Raw genomic sequence first — 23,551 nt, 5'->3', positions numbered from 1 at the left:
TTAATTACACACATCCAGAGCCATACAGTCTCATAATCACACACCCACCGACAGTCATGCACAGATACAGATACAGCCATACAATCTCATAGTCTCTCTCTCTCTCTCTCTCACACACACACACACACACACACACACACACACACACACACACACTGTGGTCATAGTTGTACAATCTTAGTCACACAGTTGCTCTGTCATGGGTTCTTAACTACACTGCCCGCAACTACAGCCCTTCACGATGACAGTCACAACAGTCTCCGTCATACAGTGTCCCATAATCTCTTTAATCACACACCCTAAACTACAGTCGATCGCAGTTACATCCATTACGTTTTCGTCACCCATACAGCGATAGTCATTCATAGACACATGCGCTCAGCCATAGTCTCTTAATCGCACACACAACCACAGGGACTCCATCGTAATCTGTTACCTGTGCAGCCACTGTCACGGCGTGTGGGGGAGTCTGGGGCCTGCACCCCTCTTCCTGGGATTCACCGTGACTCTCAGCCAGCCAGTAAAGCAGAAGGTTTATTGGACAATAGGAACACAGGCTAAAACAGAGCTTGTGGGTACAACCAGCCAAGTTGTTGACTGACTCAACTCAGTCAAGTCCTTCTGGGGGGCAGGGAGCTTAGACCCCAGCCTTGGGGTTCCCTGCGTTCCACCACCCAGCACCAAACTGAAACCAACCCCCCCCCAGCAGGCTCCCTTCTGCAGCCTTTGTCCACATTCCCAGGGCAGAGGTGTTACCTCCACCTGCCCGTCCTGGCTCAGGTGACAGGCTCTCAGGTCTCCTATCCCCAGTGAAACTCCCCTGCCACATTCCCAGGTCAACACTCCCCCCTCCCTGCTGCGTCCCATCTCTCCCCCCTTCGAGACTGAACTGAGCGGGGTCACTCTGACCAGTGATCTGGGGAAGTTCAGGGCCCCCTCTCCGGGAAAACGCATCCGCTATCATGTTGGCACTTCCCTTCACATGGACCACGTCCATGTCCTAATCCTGCAGGAGCAGGCTCCACCTCAGGAGCTTGGCGTTGGCTCCTTTCATCTGGTGTAGCCAGGTCAGGGGAGAGTGGTCGGTGTACATGGGGAAGTGTCGCCCGAAGAGATATGGCTCTAGTTCTTAAGGGCCCACACCACGGCCAGGCACTCCTTCTCGATGGCCGCGTAGTGTTGCTCCCGGGGTAGCAACTTCTTGCTCAGGTACACAACGGGGTGTCTCTCCCCCTTTTCATCCTCTTGCATTAACATCACCCCCAGTCCCATGTCTGAGGCATCGGTGAACACCATAAAGAGCTTGTCAAAGTCTGGGTTTGCCAGAACTGGGCCACTGACCAGAGCCTTCTTCAGCACGCAGAGAGCCTCCTGGCACTGCTTGGGCGAGACCACCTTGTCTGGCTTCCCCTCCTTGCATAGCTCGATGATGGGGGTGGCTATGCTGCTAAAGGGGGGCACAAATCTTCGATACTATCCTGCCAACCCAATAAAGGCTTGGACCTGCTTTTTGGTGTGGGGAGCGGGCCAGTCTCTGATCACCTCCACCTTAGCTGGTTCCGGCTTAAGGCAGCCGCTCCCCACCCGATGGCCCAGGTAAGATACTTAAGCCTTCCCCATCTTGCACTTCTCCGCTTTTACAGTCAGCCCAGCCTCCTGGAGTCGGTCCAGCACTTGTCTAACCTGGGACACATGGTCCTCCCAGGTCTGGCTAAAGACACAGATGTCATCAATATACGCCATGGCAAAACTCTCCATCCCCCTCAGTAGCTGATCCACCAGGCGCTGGAAGGTGGCCAGCGCTCCCTTGAGGCCGAAAGGCAGGGTCAGGAACTCATAGAGCCCCAGAGGGGTGATAAAGGCTGATTTCAGCTGGGCATCTGCATCCAGCGGCACTTGACAGTAACCCTTTGTAAGGTCCATGGTGGTGAGGTATCGAGCTCCTCCCAATTTGTCTCGGAGCTCATCAGGCCTGGGCATGGGGTATCGTCAGATACAGTGATAGCACTGAGCTTCCGATAGTCCACACAGAACTGGATCGACCTGTCCTTTTTTGGGGACCAGCACCACCGGTGAGGCCCAAGGGCTGGCCGATGGCTGGATCACCCCCAAAGCCAGCATGTCCCTGAACTCTCTTTCCAGGTCCTGAGCAATTTTCCCTGTGACTCGGAAGGGGGAGTATCTTCTCGGTGGGTGCAATCCTATCTGCACTCGGGGGACAGTCAGATTAGTGAGTCCAGGCTGGTTGGAAAACAGCTGTCGGTACAGATGCAGCACCCCTCTGATCTCAGCTTGCTGGGGAGGGGTTAACTGATCCGAGAGGGGAATTGTTTCCAGGGGGGAACCAGCTCCTGTCCCAGGGAATAGATCTACTAAAGGGTCATCTCCCTGCTCCTCCCAATGTCTGCACACAGCCAACACCACATTCCCCCTGGCATAATATGGCTTCATCATATTCACATGGTACACCCGGCGGTGGTGGGCCCGGTTCGACAGCTCCACCACATAGTTTACCTCATTTAGCTGCTTGACAACCTTGAAAGGGCCTTCCCAGGTGGCCTGTAGTTTGCTCTTTCTCACGGGGATGAGAACCATCAACTGATCCCCGGTGGCGTAGGTGTGGGCCCATGCTGTGCGGTCATACCAGACCTTCTGCTTCTTCTGGGCTCTGGCCAGATTCTCCCTCGCCAGGCCCATGAGTTCAGCAAGTCTCTCTTGGAAGATCAGGACATACTCCACCACGGATTCTCCATCGGGAGTGGCCTTCCCCTCCCATTCGTCTCTCATCAGGTCTAGGGGCCCCCTTACCTCCTGCCATATAACAGTTTGAAAGGCAAAAATCCGTAGACTCCTGGGTACCTCCCTGTACGGGAACAGCAGGTGAGGTAAGTACTTCTCCCAGTCCTGCGGGTGCTGGTTCATAAAGGTTTTCAGCATCATCTTTAGCATCCCACTGAACCTCTCCCCCAGCCCATTGGACTGGGGGTGATAAGCTGAGGCCCAATTGTGCCGGACCCCACATTTCTCCCACAAGCACCGGAGCAGGGCCGACATGAAGTTGGCCCCTTGGTCTGTCAAGACTTCCTTGGGGAGCCGCACTCGGCTGCAAATGGTCAGGAGCGCATCTGCCATGGTGTCTGCTTCAATGGAAGCTAAGGGCACTGCCTCAGGGTAGCGGGTGGCAAAATCTACCACCACCAGAATGTATTTCTTCCCCGACTGGGTCGTCCTGCTGAGAGGCCCCACTATGTCCATGGCCACCTTCTGGAAAGGCTCATCTATGATGGGAAAAGGTCTCAAAGCCGCTTTCCCCTTGTCCCAGGCCTTCCCCATCCTCTGACGGGGGTCACAGGATCGGCAATACTGCCGGACTGTGGTAAAGATCCCAGGCCAGTAAAAGTTCTGTAGCAGCCTCTGCCGGATGCATCGGATTCCCTGGTGCCCTGAGAGGGGGATGTCATGGGCCAGGTACAGTAACCTGTGGCGAAACTTCTGGGGTACCACCAGCTGCCTCCTGACCCCACAGGACTCCACTTCCCTTGGGGGAGCCCATTCTCGGTACAGGAACCCCTCCTCCCACAGGAACCCCTTCTGGGAACTTCTCCTCATGATCCGTACCACACTGAGGTCGGCCAGGTCCTGGAGCTTCCGCAAGGAGGGATCTTTCTGCAGCTCAGCCTGGAGCTCAGCAGCTGGGGAAGGGATGGGGCCCGGTTCCCTCTCACTGGCCGGGTCTGAGGCCACAGCCTCTCTGAGCCGTGCCCCTCGGCGCTCCCTCCCCACCAGGGTAGGGTCCTACGCCTCCGGTGTGGTACCCTCCCCAAGGTCGGGGCGCAGTGCCCCTCGCCGGCTCTGGCTATGGGTCACCATCAGGGCATTCTGGGGGTTGCTTGGCCAGTCCTCTCGGTCCCCCCACATCAAAACCTCAGTGGGCAAATGGTGGTGCACCCCCACGTCCTTGGGCCCCTCCTTGGGCCCCCATTTCAGGTATACCCTTGCCACGGGCACCTTGAATGGGGTCCCACCCACCCCCGTCAGGGTCAGGAAGGTTTTGGGCACCACCCAATCTGGGGCCACCAGCTTGGGACAGGCCAGCGTCACCTCCACGCCCGTATCCCAGTATCCATTGACCTTCCTCCCATCCACCTCCAGGGGAACAAGGCACTCTCTCCGGAGGGACAGCCCCGCGCCCACCCTGTAAACCGAGAACCCTGAGTCCAGAGCATCCAGCCCTCTGGCAGAGCTGGCCAGGGATACTCCTCCCTCCTGAGTAGGTGGTAAGCTGGCAGCCCCCCTTGCCTGGGTCATCTGCCCCTCGTCCAGCTGGATCCCTACCCAGTTAACCCTGGGTAGGTTGGGTCTGCTCAGTCTGTCCCTGAGCCTGGGACACCGGGTCCGTACGTGGCCTCTCTGGCCACAGTGATAGCAGCTCATATCACATTGGTCCCCTCGAGCGGGTTGGAGCGTCCCGATGCCAGGCGTTCCCCTTGGGAGGGGGTTCTCCATATTTCCCCGCTGGGAGGTCCCATGGTGACTCTCTCTCTGCATCGTAGGGGGCCTGTTCTTTTGGGATGCCTCCCTGCTACCCCCAGACTGACTGTTCACAAACTCATCGGCCAGCTGCCCTGCGTGCTGCGGGTTCTCTAGCTTTTTATCCATCAACCATAGCCTCAGGTTGGAAGGGCACTGTTCAGACAGTTGCTCCAGAACAATTAGGTCAAGCAGGCCCTCTTTAGCTTGAGTCCCAGCTGTCCACTTGTGGGCATATCCCTGCATTCGGTTGACCAGTTGTAGGTATGTGACCTCAGGCGTTTTACGCTGACTCCGGAACCTTTTCCGGTACATCTCGGGGGTCAGCCCAAACTCATGGAGCAGGGCCTTTTTGAACAGTTCATAATCCCCTGCCTCCACCCCGTCATTCGGCTGTACACCTCCATGGCTTTGGGGTCCAGTAAGGGGGTGAGAAACTGGAGCCTGTCTGCAGGGTCAACCCTGTGCATCTCGCAGGCATTCTCAAAGGTCATCAGGAAGCTATCTATGTCCTCCCCCTCCTTACGCTGGGCCAGGAAGCACTTATCAAAGCTCCTTGCAGTCTTGGGTCCCCACTCACTCACCGCAGCCGGGGCCCCACTGCTCCTCAGCCTGGCCAGCTCCAGCTCATGCTGTCTCTGCTTCTCTTCATGCTGCCTCTGTTTCTCCTTCTCCTCCTTTTCATGCTGACGTTGCCTCTCCTTCTCCTCCCGCTCATGCTGACGCTGCTTTTCATGATCCTCCAGCTCCCTTGTTTTCATCTTCCTCTCCCATTCCAGCCGCCTCTGCTCCAGGGATGGGGAGCTCCGCCAGGAGGATCCCTTGCTGGCTGCCAGGGTCAGGGTGCCTTCGATATTTGCTGGGCTTCCCCCAACCCCTCCCCTAGGCATAGGTAGGAAGGGTTTCGGGATGTCCTTGGCAGCAGTCTGACCCCTCCCAACCTGGTCAGGCCCCAGGGCCCATGCTGCGTCCACCGGACAGCTTCCCTCAGGGACGGGGATTGGGTCATCCAAGCGATCCCTCTCCTCCAACTGGGCAATGAGCTGTTCCTTGGTGGACCTCCCAATGTGCAGTCCCCTCTGCTAGCTCCACCAGGTCGCTCTTAAGGCGTTTAGCATACATCTCCCTGCTGGCCACTCGCAGGCCTGGGCAGCTTTCCACAGTTTCCAGGAAGAACTCCTAGGGTTCCAGTCCTTCTTGAGGTCACCACCTCCTTGCCAGGGTCGAGCTGCAGACTCCTCCACCCCTGGGACCACTCGCTGCAATCCCCCGGGGGACCCTGTTACTGCAAAAGTCCTTCTCTCTGGTCACACACTCCCAGGGGTTAACTGCCCCTGGAAACCATCTCTCTCTGAATCTTCAGCATGCCTGGTCCCCATTAATCGCCCTTCATTTTACTGTTCCCCAGTCACTTACTGCAGGAAGCGCCGTTCACGGGGGTGCAGTAGATCCTACCGCTGCCACCAGTTGTCATGGAGTGTGGGGGAGTCCGGGGCCTGCACCCCTCTTCCTGGGATTCACTGTGATGCTCAGCCGGCCAGTAAAGTGGAAGGTTTATTGGACAATAGGAACACAGTCTAAAACAGAGCTTGTGGGTACAACCAGGACCCCTCAGTCAAGTCCTTCTGGGGGGCAGGGAGCTTAGACCCCAGCCCTGGGATTCCCTGCCTTCCACCACCCAGCCCAAACTGAAACCAACCCCCCCCCCCCAGCAGGCTCTCTCCTACAGCTTTTGTCCAGTTTCCCGGCAGAGGTGTTACCTCCACCTGCCCATCCTGGCTCCGGTTACAGGCTCTCAGGTCTCCCATCCCCAGTGAAACTCCCCTGCCACATTCCCAGGTCAACACTCCCCCCTCCCTACCGCATCACAGCCACGCACAACCGACACAGTGTAGTTGTGAATGGCTGTAGTTGTGTGTGGGTGCATAACTAAGAGATTATGGCAGCGTGACGCGGGGCTGTAGTTGTGTATGAGATGAAGCACCTGCATGGTTGAGACTGTGCCACTCTGGACGACTGTAGCTGTACTTGTGACTGAGACCTGATGTCTGTAGCTGCAAATGGCTGTAGTTTGGCAGGGTGATAAAGAGACTGTGACTGTGGGAGATAGTACCATAAGAGAGAGAGAGACGAGGTGACTGTGCGGGTTGTGACTGTAATTGTGAGTGACTGTAATTACGTGTAGGGAGGTGTAGTAAGAACTTATCACAAAATGACTGTAGATGCGTGTGTGTGACTGTACACCTACAACTGGTGTGTGTGTGTGGGTGTGTGTGTGTGTGTAGCTTATGACAAAATGACTATAGATTTGTGCGTGACTGTGACTGTACACCTACAACTGGTGTGTGTATGTGTGAGTGTGTGTGGTTTATGACAAAATGACTGTAGATTTGTGCGCATGTACAAAATGACTGTACACCTACAACTGGTGTGTGAGAAAGAGAGAGCAAGACTGACAGATTGTGCGGCTGTGGTTGTAGCTCTGAATGACTGTAGCTGGGTATGTGACTAAGAGATTGTCTGTCCGGCTGTGAATCTGTGCCTGTGAGCGACTGTAGGGCGTGTGCCTGTGTCTTAGAAGACTGTACCATTGTGATGGCCATTTGTGTGAGTTTGAAACCCTGCTGGGTGTGTTCCCTATGTCTATGCTCAGCCACGACACACAACGCTGGTGCCCCCCAACCTCCAGGGATGCTCGGGGCTGGCAAACAGACACAGGCCATGCCAGCTACACAGTGACCATAACCCAATTTATTATTATATACAAAATTGGCTACTAAGCGGCTCACGACAAGGGGGGCCGGAGCTCCCGAACGGAGGATCACCCCGGGGCCGGGTCACGGGCCAGACCCCGGTGCCCGGCTCTAGGTAATTACAGAAGGAACTTCGAATCTACACCACCCCACCCCTCCGGTCCAGAGACAGGATGTGCTGGCCTAGAGGTGACAGGCCAGGACGCCTGGGTTCCTATCCCATCCCTGATGGACCATAAGTCCCCCCCTGCCCCGCCACGGGGGCCTCCTTCCTGCCCCTCCCGCCTGTGGGTGAAACTGGGGAGGATCCTGACGGTGGGGAGTGGGAAGGGGAGTTACTTAATGGGGTAAAGTGCTATTGAAATGTTAACGCTGGTTATTAGCAACGATGATCATTTTGCCCCGAAGTCCCACGCTCAAACTCCCCACCCCAGGAATGGAACCCAGGAGTCTGGATTCCTGCCTCCCCCTGCTCTAAACACCACAGCTGGGGATAGGACCCAGGAGTCCTGGCTCCCAGCTCCCCCCAACCCCCGTGCTCTAATCCCCCAGACCCCACTCCCTCCCCCAGCTCTGTTAGGGGAAGGGGGGTTGGGAGCCAGGACTCCTGGGTTCTATCTCTGACTCTGGAAGGGGAGTGGGGGGATTATGAGTTACAGTGGGTGTGGGGGAGGGGGCTGGGAGCCAGGACTCCTGGGTTCTCTCCCTGGATCTGGGAGGGGAGTGGAAGCTAGTGATGAGAGCGGGGGGGGGGAAGCTGGGAGCCAGGACTCCTGGGTTCTCTCCTCATCTCACGCAGCTGCGAGACCACAGCTGTAGGGGTCAACAAGTCCCTAGTAGGCAGGGAGCAGGGGGCCAAGCCGAGTCCCGGGGGGGGGTTTGACACAAGGAGGGGGAGGCGTGTCCCCACCCCAGCCCCCCTTCACAGCAGGTGGCAGGTCCCCGATTTGCTGCTGACGCTGTCGGCAGGCATGCCGGGGTCGAGGTCCCTGGGGACGGTGCCCCTGGCCCCCCACACGTTCAGCTCCCCGAAGACGCCGGTCTCCACCATCTCCTCCTGCCAGGGGATGGGGATGTTGCCGGAGGAGAAGTCCTCGTAGAAGGCCCTGTCCTGCTCGTCCAGCACCACGCCCTTCACCGTGGAGAAGGCGCCCACCTCGTCGATGTCCTTGGCGTAGACCGTCCTGGGGTCGGGCACGAAGGGCGGCTCCACCAGGCCTGGGGGGGGGCACATGGAAACCAGGCTGGGGCGTGGGGTGACAGCCCTGAAGCAGAGCGCGACCGGCCGTGCACAAGCCAGCCCCGCGGACACCCCCGCAACCACCACCCCACTGCAACCCCCGCCCGCACAACCCCACCACAACCACAACCCCATGGCAACCCCCGCTCACACACCCCAACCCCGCAGACACCCCCATAATCCCCGCAACCACTACCCCACTGCAACCCCTGCCCACGCAACGCCACCACGAGCCCCGCAACCACCACCCCACCGCAACCCCCGCCCACACAACTCCACGGCAACCTCCGCCCGTGCAACCCCACTGCAACCCCCGCCCGCACAACCCAACCACAATACCTGCAACCACCACCCCACTGCAAGCCCTGCAACCACCACCCCACCGCAACCCCCGCCTGCACAACCCCACTGCAACCCCCGCCCGCGCAACCCCACTGCAACCTCCACCCGCACAACCCCACCGCAACACCTGCAACCACCACCGCACCGCAACCCCGGTCTGCACAACCCAACCACAATACCTGCAACCACCACCCCACTGCAAGCCCTGCAACCACAACCCCACCACAACCTCCACCCGCACAACCCCACCGCAACCCCTGCAACCACCACCCCACCGCAACCCCCGCCTGCACAACCCCACTGCAACCCCCGCCCGCGCAACCCCACTGCAACCCCCACCCTCACAACCCCACCACAACCCCCACCCGCACAAACCCACTGCAACCCCTGCAACCACCACCCCACCGCAACCCCCGCCTGCACAACCCAACCCTCGGACACCACCGCAACCCCCGCAACCACCACCCCACTGCAACCTCTGCCCACGCAACGCCACCACGAGCTCCGCAACCACCACCCCACCGCAACCCCCACCCACACAACCCCACCGCAACCACAACCCCATGGCAACCCCCACCCACACAACTCCACGGCAACCTCCGCCCGCACAATCCCACTGCAACCCCCGCCCGCACAACCCAACCACAATACCTGCAACCACCACCCCACTGCAAGCCCTGAAACCACAACCCCACCACAACCCCCACCCGCACAAACCCACCGCAACCCCTGCAACCACCACCCCACCGCAACCCCCGTCTGCACAACCCCACCACAATCACAACCCCATGGCAACCCCTGCTCCCACAACCCAACCCCGCAGACACCCCCATATCCCCCGCAACCACGACCCCACCGCAACCCCGCCTGCACAACCCAACCCTCGGACACCACCGCAACCCCCGCAACCACCACCTCACCGCAACCCCCACCCACGAAACCCCACCACAACCCCTGCAACCCCCACCCCACCGCAACCCCCACCCACACAACTCCACGGCAACCTCCGCCCGCGCAACCCCACTGCAACCCCCGCCCGCGCAACCCAACCACAACACCTGCAACCACCACCCCACTGCAAGCCCTGCAACCCCCACCCCACCGCAACCCCCACCCGCACAACCCCACCGCAACCCCTGCAACCACCACCCCACCGCAACCCCCACCTGCACAACCCCACTGCAACCTCCACCCGCGCAACCCCACTGCAACCCCCACCCGCGCAACCCAACCACAACACCTGCAACCACCACCCCACTGCAAGCCCTGCAACCACCACCCCACCGCAACCCCCACCCGCACAACCCCACCGCAACCCCTGCAACCACCACCCCACCGCAACCCCCGCCTGCGCAACCCCACTGCAACCCCCGCCCGCGCAACCCAACCACAACACCTGCAACCACCACCCCACTGCAAGCCCTGCAACCACAACCCCACCACAACCCCCACCCGCACAACCCAACCACAACACCTGCAACCACCACCCCACTGCAAGCCCTGCAACCACCACCCCACCGCAACCCCCGCCTGCACAACCCCACTGCAACCCCCGCCCGTGCAACCCCACTGCAACCCCCACCTGCGCAACCCCACTGCAACCCCCACCCGCACAACCCCACTGCAACACCTGCAACCACCACCCCACCACAACCCCCGTCTGCACAACCCCACTGCAATCCCCACCCGCGCAACCCCACTGCAACCCCCACCCGCACAACCGCACCGCAATCACAACCCCATGGCAACCCCCGCTCCCACAACCCAACCCTGCAGACACCTCCATAACCCCCACAACCACGACCCCACCGCAACCCCCGCCTGCACAACCCAACCCTCGGACACCACCGCAAACCCCGCAACCACCACCCCACCGCAACCCCCACAACCACAACCCCCACCCGCGCAACTCCACCGCAACCCCCGCCCACACAACCCCACCGCAACCACCACCCCACTGCAACCGCCACCCAGACAATCCCACTGCAACCCCCACAACCACCACCCCACTGTAACCCCTGCCCGCACAACCCCACCGCAACCCCCACAACCACCACCCCACTGCAACCTCCGCCCGTGCAACCCCACCGCAACCCCCGCCTGCACAACCCCACCGCAACCCCCACAACCACAACCCCCACCTGCACAACCCCACCACAACCCCCGCCCACACAACCCCACCGCAACCACCACCCCACTGCAACCCCTGCAACCACAACCACACCACAACCCCTGCCCACACAACCCCACTGCAACCCCCGTAACTACCACCCCACTGCAACCCCTGCCCACACAACCCCCGCAACCACCACCCCACCACAAACCCCACCCGCACAACCCCACTGCAACCTCCACCCGCGCAACCCCACCGCAACCCCCGCCCACACAACCCCACCGCAACCACAACCCCATGGCAACCCCCGCTCACACAACCCAACCCCGCAGACACCCCCATAACCCCTGCAACCACCGCCTGCACAACCCAACCCTCGGACACCACCGCAACCCCCGCAACCACGACCCCACCGCAACCTCTGCCCGCAGAACCCAACCCCACAGACACCACCCCCCAGCTCCCTCCCTGCAACCCCACTCGCGCAGGCCGAGCAACCACAACCCCACCGCACGCACCACCCAACCCCACAGATCCCACTGCCCAGTTCCCTACTGCAAGCAAAACCCTACCACAACCATCGCACACACAACCCCACTGCAGCCATGACCCCCCCAGTCCTCACAGCAACCACCGTGTGCACAACCTCACTGCAACCACCACAAGCACAACCCCACCACAACCGCCGCACATACAACCAAGCCCCGTGGACTTCAGCACCCAGTTCCCCATCGCAACCGTCACACACACAACCTCTCTGCAACCACGACCCCCCCAAGTCCCCACCGCAACTCCTGACATGCACAACCCCCAATACCTGCCACAACCATCATACTCACAAACTCCAATACCCACCTCACAACCCCCCCAATGCACACCACAACCCCTGCACACACAACCCATGACACCCCCCCAATAATTGCCACAACTATCACACACACGCTTCCTGATGTGTCCAACCCCACTGTGCACAACCACCACCACAGCTACAGTGCACACAGCCACTCATATACACCACAACACACAACCACAAACCTGACACCCACACACAAGCCCCCCCCAGACTCGCCACACCCCCCACCCCAACACCCACCACAACCCAATATAGACAACAATCCTGACACACGCAACCATAATCCCTGGGTGTGGGGTAGCTCGGGAGGGGATGGGCTTGGGAGGCTCTGTGGATCCCTCGTCTTGGGGGTGGGGGATATAGTGGGATCGGTCAGGCCTGGGGGACCCCATCAGCTCTGGGGATGGGTTGGGGGGACTCCTTGCCCCAGTTCTGTGGGGGAATTGGGGGACGGGTAAGGGGTACCCCTCATTCTAGCGGTTGGGACGGGCCTGTGGGGGGGACCTCTCAGCCCTAGAGGATGGGGCAGCTCGAGGGGGATGGGTCAGGGGGCTCAGGGGGACCCCTCGTCTCGGCGATGGAGGAGCTGAGCGGGACCCCTCATCCTGGGGGGTTGATGGGACTTGGGGGGACCCCTCAGCTTGGGGGGGCTCACCCTGGGGCGAGGGGGGTGTGTGTTACCTGCCTCCAGCCGGCCCCAGTTGACCTTCTGGAAGAGGGGCTGGGCCTTGAGCTGGTCGCACTGGTGGCCCCGGAAGCCCAGCCGGCCGGCGGGGTCCTTGGCCATGAGCCCCTCGCAAGTGGCCTGGCAGGCGGGGCTGAACTTCTCCGAGTATTTCACCGGGTCGTGCAGGATGCGCCGGGTCACCTCCTTGTTCTCCACCTGCACGGGGGGGGCGGGCAGGCCTGTGGGTGGGGCCCCCCTTCCCGACGCCCCCCCCGCGCTACGCCCACCTGGCTGGTGTCACCCCTCTTGTATGGGGGGAGGCCTGAGGATCCCAGACCCCCTTATGACCCCCCCTTCTCCCCCCTTCAGCCCCCCGATCAGAGCCCCCCCTATTCCCAGCCTCCTCCCCTTCTGACCCCCCTCTCCTCCCCCCCAGCCCCCTGATCAGAGCCCACCTCTACTCCCAGCCTCCTCCTCTTCTGATCCCCCTCTCCGACCCTCCAGCCCCCCGATCAGAGCCCCCCCTACTCCCAGCCCCCTCCCCCTTCCGACCTCCCTCTCCTCCCCCCAAGCCCCCGTATCAGAGCCCCCCTCTACTCCCAGCCTCCTCCCCTTCCGACCTCCCTCTCCTCCCCCCGAGCCCCTGGATCAGAGCCCCCCTCTACTCCCAGCCTCCTCCCCTTCTGATCCCCCTCTCTAACCCCCCAGCACCCCCAATCAGAGCCCCCCCTCTCCTCCTGGCACCCCTCCCTCTTCCAGCCCCCCAATCTGAGCCCCCAAATTCAGCCCCCTTTTCTCCTGGCCCCACTCCCCTTCTAGCCCCCAATCCTCCCTCCCCACCCCCATGGGTCAAGGGACCCCTTGGTGCTGGGTTGGGGGGGCTGAGAGGGATGGGTCAGGGATCCCCCTTGGGCCTTGTCCGGAGGGATGATTTGGGGCCCCCCCCATGACATAAGCTGGGACCGTATAGATCATTGTTGCAACCCAGGTCCTGTAGTGGCACCAAATCTTGTATAAAGGGGGTGAAACGAGGCGTCTCAGACGAGGCTAGGGTTGGCTGGTTCGGATGAAGCTGTCTGGCCGGGGGTGTCATTTTTGTCGTTGAAGTTATGAGTATTGGCTCTGCACTGTCTGCATTTCAGACTTGTGCTATTGCTTCTGGGGGGGAGGCCCCCGACAAGCTGGGGTCGGCTCTGCCCAGCCTGCTGGATGGCCCACTAAGGACCTGACCCACTGAGAGAGGGCAGACATGCCTTGCGACGCAGCACGGTGTGCAGGGACCTGCCTGCGGACCGAACGCTGAGGGGTTTCCAGACCATGGGCTGGACAGCTCGTCCTTGGGACAAAGACAGACAGAGCACATGGCAAGAAACCATAAAAACCGGCTGCAGCTCCTCCATCTGGTCTTCAGTCCTGCTTCTGGAGGGACTTGGCTACAAAGTGAAGCTCTGAACCAAGGCCTGAAAGCCCCATCCCAGCTGGGGATGTTCCCCAAAGACTGGATTTGAACCTGCAGCTTATTCCCTCCCTGCTACAAGCCTGAACCAAGAACCTGGCCGTTCCCCTATGGAATTGATTCCATGTACCCAGCTCTAGCTCTCATCTCTACCTTTCTCCTTTTACGAATAAACCTTTAAGTTTTAAGTTAGATTTAGACTTAGATTTTAAGTTCAGCAAGGACAAGTGCCCTCAGGACGGAGGAATCCCATGCACCGCTACAGACTAGGGACTGAACGGCTCGGCGGCAGTTCTGCAGAAAAGGACCTGGGGTTACAGTGGACGAGAAGCTGGCTAGGAGTCAACAGTGTGCTGTTGTTGCCAAGAAGGCCAATGGCATTTTGGGCTGTATAAGTAGGGGCATTGCCAGCAGATCGAGGGACGTGCTCGTTCCCCTCTATTCGGCACTGGTGAGGCCTCATCTGGAGTACTGCGTCCAGTTTGGGGCCCCACGCTACAAGAAGGATGTGGAAAAATTGGAAAGAGTCCAGCGGAGGGCAACGGAAATGATCAGGGGTCTGGGGCACAGGACTTACGAGGAGAGGCTGAGGGATCTGGGGTTGTTTCGTCTGCAGAAGAGAAGAGTGAGGGGGGGTTTGATCACAGCCTTCAACTACCTGAAGGGGGGGTCCCAAAGTGGCTGGAGCTCGGCTGGTCTCAGTGGTGGCAGATGACAGAACAAGGAGCAATGGTCTCACATTGCAGTGGGGGGGGTCTAGGTTGGATATTAGGAAACACTATTTCACGAGGAGGGGGGTGAACCCCAATGGGTTCCCCAGGGAGGTGGTGGAATCTCCTTCCTTAGAGGTTTTTAAGGCCCGGCTTGACCCCCGGCTGGGGTGATTTAGTTGGGGATTGGTCCTGCTTTGAGCAGGGGGTTGGACTAGACACCTCCTGAGGTCCCTTCCAACCCTGATCTTCTAGGAGTCTAAGTATCAGAGGGGGTAGCCGTGGGCAGTGTTTCGATGGGGATACAACGCCGTGTTCGCCGGGATCAGTAGAAGCGGCAAAGAGCCCTGTGCCAGCGTATAGACTCGCAGACGTCCTGGTGCATGAGCTTTCGTGGGTGAACCCACCCACTTCGTCAGATGCATGAAGTGGACATTTCCAGAGGCGGGTCTAAACAGGCAAGCAAAGACTCGGGCGAGGGATAACGAGGGGCGTTCGATCAGGGAGGGGGAGGCGGTTGAGGTGTGAACACCAAGGGAGGAGAAACGGCTTTTGGAGCTGGCCAGCCGGACACAGTCTTCGTTTAATCCTGAGCTGACGGGGTCCGGAGCAGTGGCCCTTCAAAGTCTGGTCCTGCCGTTGTTTTTTGCTGCAGGGTGGCCACCTTTACCTCTGCTCTTGTGTGGCCAGGGGGAGGCTAGATTTTTAGCTGCGAAAGGGTTGGCCACAGCGTGGATTTGTGGGTAAGATCTGATCTGTATCTTGACCTGGGTCTGGGGCTTGGTCCTTCGGGATCGGGAGAACCGTTTTTCCCTTTTACCGCGGTATTGGTTTTCATAACCGTTCGTCCCCATAACGAGTGGCCCTGGTGGGGATACGGGGAAACTGGGGTGTCGAAGGGAATTGCTTGTGCGATTTATGGGCAGCCAGTGGGGTAAAACCAAAGTCCTCTCTGTTCGACGGGTTTGGTTTGCCTTGGGGTGCACAGAGACCCCAGCCTGGGGCTGTAACTGCCCTGCTTGAAGCAATTTGTCCTGAATTGGCACTCGCAGTTGGGTCCCGCCAGAACCAGCCTCGTTACCCCCCCACCCCTCGGCCATGACTCAGGGAGGGGGTCCTCATGGCAGGGGTGGGGGTGTCCCCATTTACCTTCTCCCCCCGGCAGCGAAAGGGGCCCTTGGCTTCGATCATCTCGTAGAGCGTCACCCCCAGGGTGAAGTAATCCACGCTCCAGTCGTATTCCTCGTTCTTCAGCAGCTCCGGGGCCATGAACCCTGGGGGGGGACAGAGCAGGGGGTGAGGGACCCCGGCATGGAGGGGTGGGGAATGGGAAAGGAGGAGAGGGGGCTAGGGGCCGGGAGGCAAGGGGGGGAACTGGGATGGGGGACCCCAGCGAGGGGACTGGAGGGGGGCTGGAGATGGGGGGGCAGGGCTGGAGGGCTGGGGGATGGGAAGGGAGGAGAGGAGGCTGGGATGGGGGCTGGGGGGCGAGGGGGGATCTGGAGAGGGGGATGGAGGCTCGGAGAAAGGGGGACCAGAGGGAGCCCCTCAAGGTGATGGGGGACCCTTTGGGGAGCTGCGCCCCCCCACCACACTCACCTGGGGTCCCCGCGTACCCCTTGGTCTTGTCCTTTCCCTCCGGCATCTCCACCGCCAGCCCCAGGTCCGACAGCCGGACGTGCCCTGGGGAGACGGGAACCAGCGTGAGATGGGCTGCGACAGGCCCCCGCCCCCCCAAGACACCCTCCCCCACACGGACCCACACGGTGGGCCTGGTCCCAGCCCTTCACCTCCGCCTTTCCCCTCACTGCCTCCCCACCAAGCCTTCGCCCTCCCTGCCACTGCCCCCAGGCCTGTAACCGCTCCCGGCAGGCTGCCCCCTGGACCCCCCCTCCGGCCGCACCCCTCACCCGCGTCATCCAGTAGCACATTCTCCGGCTTGAGGTCCCGGTAGATGATGCGGTTCTGGTGCAGATGCTCCAGGCCGCAGATGATCTGGGCCGTGTAGAAAACCGCCCGGGGCTCCGGGAACCCTGGGTTCTTCTCGTCCACGTTGTAGATGTGGTACCTGGGGTAGTTGGGGGGGCCGGGGGCAGGTGACAGAGGAAATGTGGTATGTGGGGATGGCGGAGGGGGCGACGACACAGAGGCACGGATCCCAGGGATGGGGGGCGTGTAACCCGGGCAGGGGACCCTGTGCCCCGAGAGTCAGAGTCCGCACCCCCCAGGGGGCCCTCAGATGCGGGGCCTGGGGCCAGAGGCTGTAACGGGGACGTGGTTCCCGGGCACGGGGTGGGAGACGGGGGACATGGGGCTTCTGCAGCTGTTTTTTGTCCAAAGGACCGAAAGCCCCCCCACACCAAAACAACAACAAATATTTTGAAGACGCTGCCTTGGTGGCTCATGGGAGCAGTAGTTTAGATGCCTCTTATCCCCTCCTCTTCTATGGCCGAGGCACCACTGCAAGACTTCGTCTCCTACGATGCATCACAGCCTGGACTGGGGACTAGCAGTGCATCATGGGAGATGTAGTCTGGCTGGGGGACCTGGCGCATAGAGGCGAACAGGGACATAATGTGATTGACCTACAACTCCCTTGATGCACCACACACTCCCCTCACAGCGAGGGGAAGCAGTGCACCATGGGAACACCTGGCCATGGTGCATCATGGGAGATGTAGTGCTGCTAGAGCTCACTTAGAAGAAGGGGGACATGATGGGTGTGTGTGGGGATAGACCGATGGATGGAGAGGTGTGGGGGGGAAACCCAGGAGGGGATTTTCTATGTTACAGCCCCCACGCAAGGTGGGGCACAGAGGGGCCGCTCCCCACGCCCCGCCCCCTCACCTGAGGTCTCCACCGTTCATGAGGGTCATGACCAGACACAGGTCCACCTTGGTCTGGAAGGCGTAGGCCAGCGTGACGATGAACCGGCTATGCACCTTGGCCAGGATCCGCTTCTCCACAATGGCCCCCTGGCGGGGAGCAGAGGGGGGCGGGTCAGCTCACCCCTGCGGAGCAGGAAATCGCCCCCTGGACACCAGCAGCGCAGGGCACAGGACACACCCTGGGCGAGACGGGATGGTCCCTCGCAAAGCCCCGGAGAGGGATGTGGGCAGGGTACGGAGGGAGGGGGGCAAGGGTGTGTGAGGAGAGGGAGGGGTGTGTGTATGGGGAAGGATGGGGTGGATGGAGGGAGTGTGTAGGGATGGAGGAGTTGGATGGAGGGGTGTGGGGGGATGGAGGAAGTGTGGAAGGATGGAGGGAGGGATGGAGGGGTGTGGGGAGATGGATGGAGGGAGTGTGGGGAGGGAGAGGTGTGTGGGGTGGAGGGATGGAGGGGTGTATGGAGGGAGTGTGGGGGATGGAGGGGTGTGTAGGGATGGAGGGAGTGACGGACGGGTGTGGGGGGAGGGAGGGAATGTGGAGGGATGGAGGAGTGGGGGGGTGGATGGAGAGGTGTGTAGGGATTGAAGGAGGGATGCAGGGGTCTGGGGGGATGGAGGGATGGAGGGGTGTGGGGGGCACGGCTGGGGGACGGCTGAAGGGGGATGGACGGGGGAGGCCTGATTCCCCCCCATGCCGGCGCTGACGGTGACCCTGCCTGACCCCCGGCCCATGAGCCCCGACTCCCCCGAGCCTCCTTCCAGGGAATCGCGGCCGGATCAGCGGCGCTAATTTGCTAGGACCGAAATAACTCGGTGCGGGGGGGGGGCGTGGGGGCGGGGGGGAGGGGAGGTTATCCTGGGGAACGGGGGCGAAGGTCAGGCTCTGTGTGAGTGTGTGTGTGTGACACTCTGTGTGAGTGTGTGTGTGTGTGTGTGTGAGGCTCTGTGTGTGTGTGTGGAGGGGGGGAATGAGTCTAATTCCAGGGCTTCCACTGGCCGGCTAAGCGGGGATCTCTCTCACACTCACACACACACACACTCACACACACACACACACACTCATCAAACCACTGAAATCCTCAGGCTCTGAAAGTGGCATGGTGCCGGGTGATGCACAAACACACAGGGAGAGACAGTCCTGGCTCCCAGCCCCCCCTGCTCTAACCCATGAGCCCCCACTCCCCTCCCAGAGCCAGCGAGAGAACCCAGGAGTCCTGGCTCCCAGCCCCCCCTGCTCTAACCCACCAGCTCCCACTCCCCTCCCAGAGCCAGGGCGAGAACCCAGGAGTCCTGGCTCCCAGCCCCCCCTGCTCTAACCCACCAGCCCCCTCTCCTCTCCCTGACCTGGGGAGAGAACCCAAGAGTCCTGGCTCCCAGCCCCCCCTTCTCTAACCCACCAGCCCCCCGCTCCCCTCCCAGACCTGAGGAGAGAACCCGGGAGTCCTGGCTCCCAGCCCCCTGTGCTCTAACCCACCAGCCCCCTGCTCCCCTCCCAGACCTGGGGAGAGAACCCAGGAGTCCTGGCTCCCAGGCCCCCCTGCTCTAACCTCCAACCCCCACTCCCCTGCCAGACCTGGGGCGAGAACCCAGGAGTCCTGGCTCCCAGCATCCCCTGCTCTAACCTCCAACCCCCACTCCCCTGCCAGACCTGGGGAGAGAACCCAGGAGTCCTGGCTCCCAGCATCCCGTGCTCTAACCCACCAACCCCCCGCTCCCCTCCCAGAGCTGGGGCGAGAACCCAGGAATCCTGGCTCCCAGTCCCCCCTGCTCTAACCCATGAGTCCCCGCTCCCCTTCCGGGGCCAGGGAGAGAACCCAGGAGTCCTGGCTCCCAGCCCCCCCCCTGCTCTAACCACCAGCCCCCACTCGTCTTCCAGAGCCGGGGAGAGAACCCAGGAGTCCGGGATCCCAGCCCCCCCTGCTCTAACCACCAGCCCCCCGCTCCCCTCCCAGAGCCGGGGCGAGAACCCTGGCGTCCTGGCTCCCACCCCCGGGGCCTGTCCCCCTCCCCGCCCCCCCGCCGCCCCGCTCTCGCCTCGTATCCGTTGCGCTTCTTGAGCCGCTTCTTGTTGAGCTTCTTGTTGGCGTACATCTTGCCGGTGGCCTTCATCTGGCAGGCGCAGACCTCCCCGAACCCGCCTTTGCCCAGCACCCGGAAATCCAGGAACCACTCCTCGGTCACGCTCTGCCCCTCCAGCCACTTGAACTGCAGGAAGCGGGAGAAGAACAAGCTGCCCGTGTACCCGGCCAGGGCCCGCTCCTCCAGGTGCTGGAGGAGCTGCGCCTCGGCCTCCTTGAAGAGGTCCGCCCGCCCGTGCCTGGCGTCCTCCTTGACCCGCATGATGGCCTTCTCCTCCAGGAAGGGGCAGAAGGTCTTGGAGGCCGAGTCGAAGAACCGGTTGACGGTCTGCTGGGCCTTGTGGGGCCGCTCGCCCTCCTCGGCCGTGGCGTACGCCTCCACGCTCCTCCACAGCCCGCCGGCCGCCCGGAAGGCCTCTTGCTCCTCCAGGAACTGCTGGAAGAGCCGCTTGCCGATGGGTTGCCGGAGGCAGATGCTCTGGAAGTCCAGCTCCAGCTGGGCCCTCAGGTGCTCGCACTGGGAGATGTGGGGCAGCTTGAGCTTGGCCCGCATCTTCTTGTCCCGCATGGTGGAGGCGGCGCTGGCGTCCACGCTGCCCCGGGCCGAGACGTAGGCCGAGTTGGCCACCACCGTCTCCAGGCCCCCGATGTCCATGGCGGTGGCCGGTCACCTGGGAGGGGGAGCGCGGGGAGAAGTGGGCGAGGAAGCCGGGAGCGTGAGGTGGGGGCAGGGGGATGAGGTGAGGCCGGGAGGGGGCAAAGCCCCACCTCTGGGCACATCTGGAGACCTCGTCTCAGCTGGTCCCTGAGAGACCTGGGCACATCTGGACACGGCGCCACCCCTGCCGCTGACACATCTGGGCAGCTCCCCCCCCCCGCAGATGGCCGCAGGTGTGTCGTCCCCCCCCCCGACATCTGGCGAGGTGGCCTCCGCGGGACCCAGGTGCCCCGCACATCTGGACACCCCTCCTCCAACCCTGCCCCACATCTGGACAGCCTGATCCATCTCTACTCCCATATCTGGAGGGCCAAGGGATCCCCACTCATTTGGGCCCAAGTGGGTCTGGCATGGTCAGCCAGACCTCTTTCCCCCACAAGCCCCACTTCTGTGGGGACAGCAATCCCAGCTGTGCACGGGGGCTCCCTTTGCACTAGGGACTCTATACCCTTGCACTATGGCAGAGGTTCGTGCCCCCTCATCCCCCATGGTGTTTTCACTCTCCCCCTCAGCCCGGTGAAGAAATTAGCTGGGGAATGTGGGGGTGGCAAGGGAAAGCCGATCAGCAGCTCGTGACTGTGAGTTCACGACTGAGCACGTGTGTGTGCTTTGTGTCTTCCAGATTGTGCAGGTTAAAGTGGCTGTGGGCACGCTTGTGTTTGCACGCCTGCTTGCACGAGTGTTTGTGTTTAGGGAAAGCGTACGTGTGCACCTGGCCTGGCAATACACATATTGCTAGATCAATATATTGGTTTTGCTTGTGTGGGTGAGCGTGGGGCACGCATGTGTTTTCTGGGGCTGTGCGTGTGCTCACACGCGCCCGGGTTGGCACGGCTAGTATTGCTATAGGCTTGTACGTGTGTGTCATTTGCACGTGAGATTGCGTGTGTGTGGAGTGTTGGCGTCTTTCCCTATGGGTCCACAGGTCTGTACGCACGCGCACGTGCGCATGCCTGTGTTTGCACACTCATGTGTCTCTGTGCACGCCTGCCGTGTGGTAGCATGGGTCCGGCTTTGCAGACTGCAGGAGTGGGCTTGGCTTGAGTGTGTGTATCCTTGTGAGGACACACTCGTGTGCAGCGTGACGCTATTTACGGCGTGGATGCCCACGCCGGGGCCCGGCCATATTCAGCACACGCGTGTGAACATTTATCAGAGAGCCTCAGCCTTTCCCGACACCCCCATCACACCGTGCACCCCCAAAACCTCCTTGAGCCAAACGAAGGCTGGGTTGTGTGTGTGTGTGTGTGGAGGGGCGACTAGGCCCAGAGCTCCCAGAATTCCCTGTGGCCTGGCCAGCCCCCCCCAGCCCCCGGCTCTGGGTGTCACCCAGGGACCTGGCCGATCTCAGGGAGGGGGGAATCCAAAGCTCTGTTAATCTGTGCGGCGTGTAAGCCGATTTCACGGCCACTAGTGCGACTTGCACTAGGGGCCCCCCCTCCCCTGGCCTGACAGCTTGGAGGGGTCACATCGGCGGGGGCCCGGAGCAGCACTGTGTCCCCCCCCCCCGCCCCCGCGCCCCACAATCCAGAGATAACGTTATGGGGTATCTCTCAAAACCCTGCGCAACTTCTCCTAGAGTCCTTTGCCCCACAGCCTCCTCATCCCCCCCCGAGCAACCTTCCCCATGCCCACCCCCTCACAGCACCTCCCCTCCTGTGCCTGCCCCACAGCCTCCCCCCTACAGAGACCACCCCACTCCCATCCCCTCAGTGCCACCTCCCCTCCTGTGCCTGCCCCACAGCCTCCTCATCCACTCCCCATAAAAACCTCCCCCATGCCCACCCCCTCACAGCACCTCCCATCCTGTGCCTGCCCCACAGCCTTCCCCCTACAGAGACCTCCCTACTCCCATCCCCTCAGAGCCACCTCCCCTCCTGTGCCTGCCCCACAGCATCCCCCTCCCCCCCAGAGACCTGCCCCACCCTGCTGACTCCTCCCCTCCCTTTCCCCACCTCTCACCCCACATCCACGCCTACTGCTTCTACCCCACAACACAGCTACCCCCACACCTGCTCCCCCATAGCAACCCCTCCCCCAAATATCCCCAACCCCTCCTCCTCCCCCCACAGACATCGACCCCTCCCCCAGTCCCTCTCAACCACGTCTCCCTTCCCCCACCACCCTCGTTCCCCCATAGCCACTTCCCCTCCCCCACTGCCCCTCTACCTAACACCCCCAGATCCTCATCCCATCTTTACTCCCCCCCCACACTCCCTATGGCCCCCTTCCATGCCCTGGTTTCCCCCCCCCGCACATTGTCCAATTCACCCCTTCATCCCCCCTCCCCTACCTTTCCAGCCACCCCCTACCTTCCCCCCAACTGACCCTCCTCCTCTGACCCTCTCTTAAAGGAGCACCCCAATGTGTCGTGGAAGGGGGAGACAGTGACGCACACACCCTGGCTCACCGTCCCACCCCAGGGTCCCCCCTCCCCACGGGACTTACGGAGGAGGATCAGCTGAAGAGGGAGGGGGCTCCGTCCGGGGCAGGGTTCTGGCTGCCCCCCAGGGGTTCACTCCACGCTGGTCGGCCGGCCCTGAATGCTGGGCATCTCGGGCATCTCTTCTCCCTCCAGGAATTAGCTCAGGGGCCAGGCAATCCACCCAGGGCTACATTAGCCCCCCAGATTAGCTCCTGCGGGCCCCGGGGCCTGTCAAAGGCCATTAGCCAAATCCCTTCTGGCCAGCTTTGGGGAATCAAAGGGCATTGGCCAGCCCTGCAGGGGGTGGTAAGCGAGGGAGAGAACCCAGGAGTCCTGGCTCCAAGTCCCCCCTGCTCTAGCCCACCAGCCCCCCACTCCCCTCCCAGAGCCCGGGAGAGAACCCAGGAGTCCTGGCTGCCAGCCCCCTGCTCTAACCCATCAGCCCCCACTCCCCTTCCAGAGCCGGGGAGAGAACCCAGAAGTCCTGGCTCCCAGCCCCCTGCTCTAACCCATCAGCCCCCACTCCTCTCCCTGAGCCGGGGAGAGAACCCAGGAGTCCTGGCTCCCAACCCCCCCTGCTCTAACCCCCCAGCCCCCACTCCTCTCCTAGAGCCAGGGAGAGAACCTAGGAGTCCTGGCTCCCAGCCCCCTGCTCTAACCCATCAGCCCCCACTCCCCTCCCAGAGCCGGGGAGAGAACCCAGGAGTCCTGGCTCTCAGCCCCCCCCGCTCTAACCATTTGACCCCGCTCGCTTTGCCCATGAGTGTCCGGGAAGGGG

At 61.5% G+C, this 23,551-nt stretch overlaps 1 protein-coding gene across 1 annotated transcript; it reads right to left on the bottom strand.

Moving 5' to 3' along the window:
- Nucleotides 1–8,132: 8,132 nt before the first annotated feature.
- Nucleotides 8,133–23,106, bottom strand: GRK1 (G protein-coupled receptor kinase 1). The gene is made up of 8 exons (XM_038386122.2): nt 22,797–23,106; nt 19,587–20,301; nt 17,512–17,639; nt 16,575–16,732; nt 16,264–16,347; nt 15,814–15,938; nt 12,513–12,714; nt 8,133–8,501 (listed from the first exon to the last, which is right to left on the bottom strand). The coding sequence occupies exons 2-8, from the start codon at nt 20,283–20,285 to the stop codon at nt 8,206–8,208; spliced, it is 1,692 nt and encodes a 563-aa protein (XP_038242050.1). The 5' UTR covers nt 20,286–20,301; nt 22,797–23,106; the 3' UTR covers nt 8,133–8,205.
- Between the last annotated feature and the right edge of the window lie 445 nt (nt 23,107–23,551).

Source organism: Dermochelys coriacea, chromosome 28 (assembly GCF_009764565.3).
Source record: "Dermochelys coriacea isolate rDerCor1 chromosome 28, rDerCor1.pri.v4, whole genome shotgun sequence".
Classification (NCBI taxonomy): Eukaryota; Metazoa; Chordata; order Testudines; family Dermochelyidae; genus Dermochelys; species Dermochelys coriacea.
The sequence above is the reverse complement of the archived record's forward strand: the minus strand, read 5'-3'. Positions and strand labels throughout refer to the sequence as shown.

Excerpts from the sequence above, each read along its gene's own strand:
- GRK1 (XM_038386122.2), bottom strand. The coding sequence starts at position 20,285 with ATGGACATCGGGGGCCTGGAGACGGTGGTGGCCAACTCGGCCTACGTC. Across the intron at positions 16,348-16,574 it reads TGTGCTACTGGATGACGCGG|GGCACGTCCGGCTGTCGGAC; the intron begins GTGAGGGGTGCG and ends CCGTCTCCCCAG. Across the intron at positions 8,502-12,512 it reads CTGGGGCCGGCTGGAGGCAG|GCCTGGTGGAGCCGCCCTTC; the intron begins GTAACACACACC and ends GCCCCCCCCCAG.